Genomic DNA, 9250 nt, shown 5'->3' on the forward strand with positions numbered 1-9250 from the left:
TGTAGCAACAATGTGTGGTAACTTGAGAAAGTTAGTCAAGGTTTTCTGAGACCACAGGCTTTTCATTTAGTAATGCGGTTCAATGGTTGGACCATTCGGTATGGAACCGAATGGACACCCACATTGCCATTGTGCACAGCGCACGACCAGCCATCGCGGCTATGCCGCATACGGGCCGCAGCCTCTGCTCCGCTGCAGCCAGCGCAGCTCGCCCAGGATGGAGCAATCCGGCCAAATGACAATCCGTTGCCCCGCGTTCTGTCATCAAGGGTTACACTTGGGCGGCCGACGTCCCCATCTGAGGGTAAAGTCGAGCCCGTGGAGCCAATTCCCACGACGCTGCCGTCCCATACGATCGTAGAAAGTCCACTTAAAGGCTTCCCGCTTAAAGGTGTCGGTTCGGAGACTATTACAGCATCTCCAGGCTCCGTAGGGACTGAGCCGGCCGTAGCCGCTGAACAACCCCATGGGCCCCCAGCGCCAGGCGCCCGGAGCAGCAGCAGAGCGAGGGCCGTTGAAACACCAGCAGCAGAACTTACAGCAACTGAATACACGAGCCCCTCAGTCCAGCCGATGCCCACCACCACAGCAGTAACTCTCTCAAATGTCATGCAACGAAACCCCCACGCCGGCGCGAGCAGTAGCACGAGCTTCGGCCGTCATACTAATACCAGCACCAGCCGCGACGCGGAGGCCCTCATCCGAGCCATCACCAGCCGCGACCTACTGCAGCATCTGCAGCCGCAGCAGCAACAACCCGATGCAGCCGACGACGTCCCCGACGCTTCGTGCAGTACAGGGCTGCACGGCAGCGGCGGCGGCGCGGATGGCTTTCCTGCTGAAGGCTACGGCACGGCATCCGCACCCCCATTGGCCCAGGACTTAGCTTCTTTACTCAGCGCCCTTGACGGACTTCCGGGCATCGAAGATGGGTCGACACGCAGCATGGTTTCGGAGCCGTTTGCCTCATTGCCAGATGGCCGTGTCCTGCTGGGTCCTGGAGGCATTCGGGCGTCAGTTGGTGAACCCGGCGACCCCCTGACCCGTCCTGGCTCACAGTCCCTCCCCCAGCATTTCCCAATCCCCGAGGCCCTCAAGGGCCTCTTCACAGTCATCGCACCAGCCTCACCCCTGACTCTTCAGAAGGGGGAGCACAGCGGCGGCAGCGCCTTGCCGTACGGTCCCCGGAGGCCGCTGCCGCCAGCCCCGCAACCAGGGGCCCACCTCCAGTCCGCGGCGGGGCCGGCGGTAGTGGCGGTAATGGGAACAGCGACGTCGTGTGCGGCCTCGGCGGCAGGCACTCCTGTTGCGGAGGCGCGGAGGGCTCCCGAGAATGGCATTGGGGACACGGCGAGAAGCCCTCTGGGTAGCTTGCCAAATCAACACCAGCTGCAACAGCAGGACCAGCAACGACGTGATGAGCGACCGGCTGTGGGGCCTACCCTCAGGCCAACAAGTATCACGGTTGCCTTGGACCCGACCGCGTCAGCGGCGCTGCTCTACGCGGCGGCCGGCGTGGCGCTCCCGCCGATGCTGCCTCCGCCGGCTGCCGGCCTGCGTCTGGATCCGTCTCTGGAGTGGGCTCTGGGGCTGCTCAGCACCCGGGTTACCTCCCGACACCCGCGGCATGGGGAGGTACGACTTGCAAATCGGATCCTGGCAGCGCACCTAGGTCCGCCGCGGCGGCTACCAGCCCCAGCAGCTGCGGTGGCATCGGTAGTCGTAACAGCCCCCGCAACGTTAGCGGCAACAACAGCAGCTGTGGCTGGTGCGGCTGAAGCTCCTGGGGCGTCTGGTGTCGGCGACGGCGGCGGTTGGAATGGCCGTCCGGATGCGCTGCAGCGCTTGAGGATGACGCTTCCCTGGCCGCTGATGTTGCCTGTTTTGGACGCGGTGGCGAGTAGGCTAAGCCCGCCAGCCGCCTTGGCGTTGCTACGGGTGGGTGACTCCGTCGGGCGAGCGCTAGGGGGGGGGGAAGAGGCGGGAAAGTGGACATGCCTATTGGGAGCAGATATTACCTGGTTACTGGCAGGTGACTCAAAACATTCTCCAACGTTTATTAAAGTAAAAGACTAAAAGGGGGTTACTAGTGACCAAGTGGTTACTGAGAAAATAATTCCCTTCCAGAAGGTGGTGTCACGAGGAAATGTTTTGAGTCACCTGCCAGTAACCAGGTAATATTGCCAGGAAATTGGCCACAGACCCCCCCGGTAGTAGTGACCACCTAAAAACGTTATTGGCGCTTGGATGGGAGCAGTGATGCTTCAGTGAGCTCGGCTCGGGAACGCGTTGCCGTACATAAGAGTCAAAATTGGTGAAAGCTTGATGAGACGGCCTGTTGTTCATTACAATTTCTTCAAAGTGAAAAGTCGGATCTTCGGTTGCATGGTTTTAGGGGACTCATGTTCAGCATACTCGCTGGGGAAACGTTTTGTCAAGGTGATTACCAAGGAAAACCCACACGTAACTACTTGGTCACGAAAACATTACCACGGTGAAAAAGTTTTTAAATCACTGATTGGGAGCTGCATGTTGTGGGAGCTGTTCTGATGGCGCGTTGAAGGGACGTAGCGCAAGGTCCTCCGGGGCCGTCCTCTTATTGCCCCTATGCCCCTACCACCAGACCGGGGCAGGCTCCGATGATCTTGTTATGAACCTTCTTTCTCCTAGCTTTCTTGCTACCAGCCCTGAGACTGTAGTACTTCCGCTTTGCAGTCCCGTGCTCATGCTCCCTGTTGCCGTCTATTCCTGCCCCGTTCTGTCGAAATAATGCTGTTGATGCTGCTGTTCGTGGTTGTGCTGCTGCTAGAGCATCTCCATGCCTGTCGTCATTCCATCCCGTGGACTCCACCTGCCTTCCCGCATGCCTGCCCGCCCCTGACCCCCGTCCTTCCTGCAGGTCATATCGCGGCAGGTGGGCCCCAAGTGGCGCCAGGAGTTGGGCCCCCGGGATCAGGCCCAGCTGGTGGCAACACTGAGGATGTGCTTCCGAGCGGCGCTGAGGAGCCCCGACGCGGTGTCGGCCTCGGTAAGCCGGGTGCAAGCAACTGACCCGCGACCCGTGGGTCAGTCAGCCCGTTCGTCATCGCGCGTCGTTATATTCTATGCCGCTTTTGCTTTTGTTGCTGCCATTAAGGCGACCTGGCGCAAAAAACTCGCGTTTGGGGACATACTCGCCGTTCAACCTCCAGGCGATGTCGGGTTCAAGGCGATTAGCCGAAGCGCATCCTTGGGGGTCCGTTTTGCGTCGGCGCATCGGCGGATTAGGGCCTAGCTGTCGTACGTCATCCTGTGAGCTTAGGAAGGGCTTCTGTACGTAGTTATGTGGGTTTCTTGAGGTTCCTGTGCACTCACCCCCCCCCTCTCCCTCGCCCGCCCTGGCAGCAGCTTCACTCGTGTGTGGTTCGTCTTTCCCCCCTCCTGTCCCACCCCCCATGCCGCAGGCCGCCGCTGGCCTTATGGAGGTGATGTGCCGGCTGCAGGTGCGTTCCGAGCCCGCATGTGCGCTACTGGTGGCCCGCATCCTGACTGGGCTGGTCCCGATCAGGAGGGCGTTGGCGCCACCACAATCACACTCATCGCCATCATTACCATTGTCATCAGCATCAGCATTATCAAGACCACCACCGTCGTCGTCGTCATCAGCAGCAGCAGTAGCAGCACAATCATCGCAGCTGCCGTCGCCATCATCACCGCAAACGGCCGCAGTAGCAACATCAACGACATCGCCATCTACAGAAGCGACAACAAAGCCTTCAAAGCCGACCGTAGCATCTGTGGGGATGGAAGAAGGCGCGGACCAGGCGGCGTCCTGCGCCGTCGCGCCGTCGGGAGGATCCGCCAGTGAGCTTTCACCACCAGCCTGCGGAGCGGCGCATAAAGGGCAGAGGGTGGGGGGCAGCAACAGCAGTAGCAGCAGGAGGGCCCAGATTGCAGGCAGGCGAGTGAGGTGGAGCGGCTTGAAGAACGCCGCCGCGCGAAGGGTGCTTGGGAGAACTGCAGGCGCCGCCCGTTACGCCCGCGGCCGCAGCCGCGACAGCGGCGGTGGTGGTGTGGACGGCGGCGGGAGGTTGCTGATGCGGATGGGGTTCCGGTGGAGAAGGGCGCAGCTGCGTTGGGCCTGCGTGGCAATGTCGACGCTGGCCCGGCTCCGCATCTCTAGATTCTCCTTGCCGCGTAGGGCCCTCACCAAGCTGCTTTGGTAAGTGACTCTGCGTGTTTAACTGTCTGTCTGTCTGCCCGGCTGGGTGGTTGGGTTGTCGGACGTAAGTTAATGCGTGGCCGCTACGGTTGGTCAGGGGCACAGGGGTAACCCTGTGCCGCACCCTAACCCTCAACCTTAACGAGCAGCACCGGTCGTCCAGTGATGTAAAGATAAAACATATAAAATATCGTTTTTAGTGCATACCGTCGTGCAAACCCCCGTCGGTGCTTTCCTTCCTGTTGATCTGCCGCTACCACGTGCTCGTTTCGGATCCCAACCGCAACCCCTTCCAACTCGCCCTCCCCGCCTTTTCCCCACAAAACTGGCCGACCCTCTTCGCAATCCTCACCGGCCGACCCCCAACCCCAGCACCCCTCCGTGCCCCCTCCTCGCGCCTGACTCCCGTCCGGGACCCGCTCACCCGCGAATGTACCCTAAGTCTTAAGACCTGCCTCGATAAGACCTGCCTCGCCCTATTGACACCTTCCCACGAACGACCGCGTCACTATCGCCTGCTCCGATCCATAGGGCCGCGCTGTTCGCAGCGGCTTATTGGACCCCCGGCATTGCGGCAGCACTGCCGGTGTGGGCCGCCCGCCTAGAATGCCCCCCACCGGCGGCGTTCCTGCGCCATTACAGCCGGGTGCTGCTGGCAACCTCACGGAGCCCCGTCGCTGCCGCCACTAGAGGCGGGAGGGGACAGCTGCAGCCGTCGCAGCCCCGGGGCCATCGCCGGCTGGCAGAAGCCTCCGTTCGCAAACGTAAGGCCCTCCCCGCCGCCGCCGCCGCCACGCGATGCGCTCCCCGCGCTACCCTTGTGGACCGCATGTCCGCACCGCAGCTGGCGGCGGCACTTGAGGCCCTAGTGTCGCACTACGGACCTTGTACGGCAACACCTGAAGCCGTAGTGGCGGCTGTTACAGACGCCGCCGCTTCAGGCAGGGCATACCGAAGCGTTGGCCATATGTTTGCTAGCTGCAGTAGCATCGGCAACAGGAGCAGTGATGAGGGCAGCAGTAGCAAGGGCGGCAGCAGCAACCGGCGCGCAAGCGGCAAGGGCCGCAGAGGCAGCAACAGCAGCAGCTCTGGGCGGCTGGCGCTACGCTATACGGGCTACCGGGATCTGATGGTGGGTCCATCCGCGGCTTCTCCCGCAGTGTGTGACGTTAGGTCCACCTCTTTGGGCCCCCAGGGATCCCTCCCCGACTGCCGGCACCTATGACCACGCCCAACCGGCGTACCTGACCCGCTGCGTCTCCACAACTCTCCTACCAGTCGTTGTCCCTCCTCCCCAGTCCGCCGCCTTTCCTTCTAAGCCCCCCATCACCACACGCTCTTCCGTTATTAGCCTGGAGCTGTTGAGTTTTTGCATTCTACATATGCCTCTCCTGTCTGGGTCCGCTAGCCAGCTCTCTTCAGAGTATTACCGTACTCATTCCCGCATTCCCGCACTTGTCTTATGTCGCGTTGCTCTATCGGGCTTTTTTGTCCTTCTCGACGGCGTCGTCCTTGCGCCCTGTGGCGCCTTCCCAAACCGCCCGCAGCACACCCTGGTTCGAGCGCTGTTCAGACGGCTGCGGCAACTGCGGTGGCAGCAGCTGTGTCGGCTGCCGCTGCTGCTGCACAGCGTGGGCCAACCCTCCGAGGTTGCGGACGTGGAAGCGGCAAGGGCCCGGTGGCAACAGGTGGGACACGTGGAGGGGGGGCTTCTCCTCGGGTTGGGTGTGGTGGCGTTTAGCGGTGGCTAGCAAGTTGGTTACGTAAATTCGAACAGTTTTTGGTAGCTGCCTGGAGTCGTTTCAGATGTGTTTTTGTGGTTTTGCGATGGTGGTCGTGGTGTGGTAATCGTCGATGTGGGCTTGGGGTTTTGAGGGTCACACAGCGGCGGTCCCTATTGTTAGAATCTATCCACGTTTCTGCCCGCCGCCATCTCTTGCGACCGGACTTGAATGGCATGTTGTCTTGTCTCTTTCCTTCCGAACCCCTCCGCCAGCCTCCTGTGTAGCTACAGTCTTATTCGTGGCTCAGTCCGTGTTACTCCTTCCTTCCTGGCCCTGAGAACCTGTGTGCTGATCGCGCTTCATGCACTTAAATGTACTTGAACTGCCTTCTCTACCCCTATCCTAATCCCCATTCCTAAACCCCCCAAACCCCCAACCCAGGTCTTCGTCCATCAAATTCGTCGCCTGCTGCCTTCCTGTGATGTCGTGGACATAATGCTGCTGCTGCGGGGGCTGGCGGCAGGAAGCAGCGCCAGTGCAATCTCGGAAGACCAGGCTGAGTGCATGGCCAGTGGCGGTCCCAGAAGCACGGGAACACGGATGGTGCCGCAGCCGTACACTTACGAGTGGATGGGCGCACAGCTGGCAGATGATGCGCTGCGGCGGTACACGGTGGGTACTAATGTTGTGTCCGTGGTGGAGGAGGAGTTTTGAAGGGGCTGTTTTCAGGAGTTGGTTTGCGGGCGGAAAGCGAAGGGCATCAACTGGGGAGACTGCAGGAGGGGTCGTGGACATCTGGATCTTAAGTCTCCCTTTCCTCCCTCCCTGCTAAGGGCAGTTGTGTTACTGCCGTGGACACTGGCACTTAGGTGTGCTTTGAGCATCGGCAGTGATGATTTTGGCGTTTGTTTATTATTTCCCCCTCTCCCTTCCCACGGATCTGCCCTTTATACCGGGCCGGGCTCTAAACAACAGGTGCTGTTACCGGCAGCCACGCTGTACCACACCGCCGCTGTCCTGGAGTCGCTCTCCCTGCTGTGGGCGCAGCCAGCACAGCTGACGACAGCGGTGGGGGCATCCCTGCTGCCGCCGGGGTCGCAACAGAACGGCAGGAGTGGCGCCGCCTCGCCGCCGGCACTCCTGCCCCCTCGGACAACTGCGACGGGCCACGGGCGATCTTCGCCCCCCGCGCGATCGGCGCCGCCACAGTCGGCTAGCTCCTCCACAGCTGCCGCCGCCGCCGCCGCCGTGCCTGCCTCTTCACATTACACCCCCATCAGCCCCGAGGAAGACTTGCATCGGCGGCGGCTGGCGGATCTTGCTCTGGAGAGGGACTTTCTGTTACAGCAGCTGGACGAGCACGTAGCTTTGTGCCTGTCGTACAGCAGCGGCGGCGGTGGGCGACCCGGCCACGGGCGCGGCCAAGCCTCACATCAGGATCGCCGCGCCCAATCACCTCGCGGTCGCGTCGCGCTGGGGTTGCTCGTCAAGGTGAATGTGTATTCGGGAGGGTTAGCTGTTTGTAGGGAAGCAACATCGGGACCTTTGCCACTCTCTCTCAAGTGAGGACCTGAACATGATACGGGGTTGGAAAGGCTGGGGTAAAGCTTGGAAAGGCTGGGAGGTTGGGATGAAGCCAATCACGTTGTGATTGGCTCATGGCCTCCGTTTGCTCCGCGTCCCGAACCGCGTCCCCCCTGCTGGCGGCGTTCGGGGCGCGTCCTGAAACCGTCTGTCCTTTTCCCGAATCCATTCCATTGCATTGACCTGAGGGACTGAGCTGCACCTTCCCGGCTGGATAACTAGCCAGCAGCCCCTCCAGAGCCCCCAGCCGGCAGTACCAGTAGTGCTTTCCGTTCCGGACAACCCGTCTTCCCTCGCGTAGCCCCCACTCCTGCTTTGCTGCACGTTTGTCTTCCGTTTGAGCCCCCGGGTCTCGAACCCCTCTTGGTCTCTTGGTGCAACCCACCCACCCCGGACTTCAGATTCTGACTGCCTACAGCCGGCTGCAGCGGCCGCCAGCCCCCCGGCTCCAGGGAGCTCTGGAGGCTGCGCTGCTGGAGAGGACTCAGTGTCTGGGCACTCAGGGCTGGCAGGCTGTGCGGAGCGCCTATCAGCAACTGCGGCTGCAGCCGGGGCCGGAGCTCAGCGTGGCCCTCATAATGTTTGGCTGAGGAGGAGGAGGAGGAGGGGGTGACCTGGCACCGGGTCTTGGACAAGAGCCGGCTGCGGTGGTGTCGGAGGACAGGACGACAGGAGGCGGGCAGTACGGTGATCGGCTGTTGCGAGGGCTGAAAGGAGGGTTCGAGGGGGCGTTCAGGAGAGGGAAAATGGAAAAAAACGCGATTTTTAAGCTTTGCGCTTGGAGGGAAGAGTTAGTTGAGTATTTTACGTTTCCTGAGTTAATTTAACAGTACAGAATATTAGAGAGACTGCGGTGAGAGAGACTGCGATGAGAGGTATTTTTTGCACGAGCGGCCAAGGCGGTGGACCTCATGTCGTATGATTGGATTTATGTCGCAAGGGGTGCATGTTCGCACTGATGTAGGGGGTGGTGGGCGCGGATTCCCCGGCCGCCGGGTCCAGAGCTGCCGCATGGGTGGCCAGGGCTGCATGCAAAACGTTGCACTGTCGATCTGTCTGTCGATCTGTCTTTCTCTATGTATTGATATCTATCTGCATTGCTTATGGCATTGCTTAGCCTGGCTGGCAGGCTGCCCGCTGCAGGCTCAGCTCACACCCGACGGGGCAAGAGCGTGAGCTCCCAAGCCTACGAAGCCTATCAGATGATCCGTATAACGCACCCATGCATGGACAGGGACAGGGTCAGTCAGGGACACGGACGTATTCCGCGCCTAAGCAGCGTGGTCGTATGTAAGCTGATTGCTGGATTGCATTAGGAAGGGGGCTGGACGGTGGGTAGGATGGCTCTAGCGTCGCTTGGACAAACAGACCTCCGGAGGTGATTTGGCGAAGGTTTCCACGGATTAGCGGCATGATACTGCCGGTGATTGGATGGTGATGGTGTGATATTGGCTGAGGAGTTAATATGTTAAGTTGTGTGTATCGCCGAAGCGGAGACGTGGGATGGGTATCTGCCCGGACCTGCGGAAGATAAGGGTGTAGAGCAGAGGTCACCCCTGCTCAGGGTGTAGAGCAGAGGCCGGCAGGAGGCTGCCGGCCGAAGAAGTCGTGATGGTGTGGGTGAAAGTTCGGAAGAACTGCAGCGGAAATCTGGGTTAAGAGGGAGGGGTGCAGGCCGCGTATGTAAGCGTCGGGCAATGATTTGAAGACGGCATCGAGGGTTTGCAGCTTCGGCAGATTG

General features: G+C 60.7%; 1 protein-coding gene across 1 annotated transcript; it reads left to right on the forward strand.

Moving 5' to 3' along the window:
* Window positions 1-609: 609 nt before the first annotated feature.
* Window positions 610-8099, forward strand: VOLCADRAFT_97077 (uncharacterized protein; the record flags this gene model as incomplete). Its single annotated transcript, XM_002956040.1, has 10 exons — window positions 610-1635; window positions 2900-3028; window positions 3444-3482; window positions 3548-3843; window positions 4031-4201; window positions 4733-4847; window positions 5749-5889; window positions 6367-6597; window positions 6973-7416; window positions 7911-8099. 10 exons carry the CDS (start codon window positions 610-612, stop codon window positions 8097-8099), a joined length of 2781 nt encoding a protein of 926 aa, XP_002956086.1.
* Window positions 8100-9250: the final 1151 nt, after the last annotated feature.

Source organism: Volvox carteri, assembly GCF_000143455.1.
Source record: "Volvox carteri f. nagariensis unplaced genomic scaffold VOLCAscaffold_57, whole genome shotgun sequence".
In the NCBI taxonomy this organism is placed as follows: Eukaryota; Viridiplantae; Chlorophyta; class Chlorophyceae; order Chlamydomonadales; family Volvocaceae; genus Volvox; species Volvox carteri.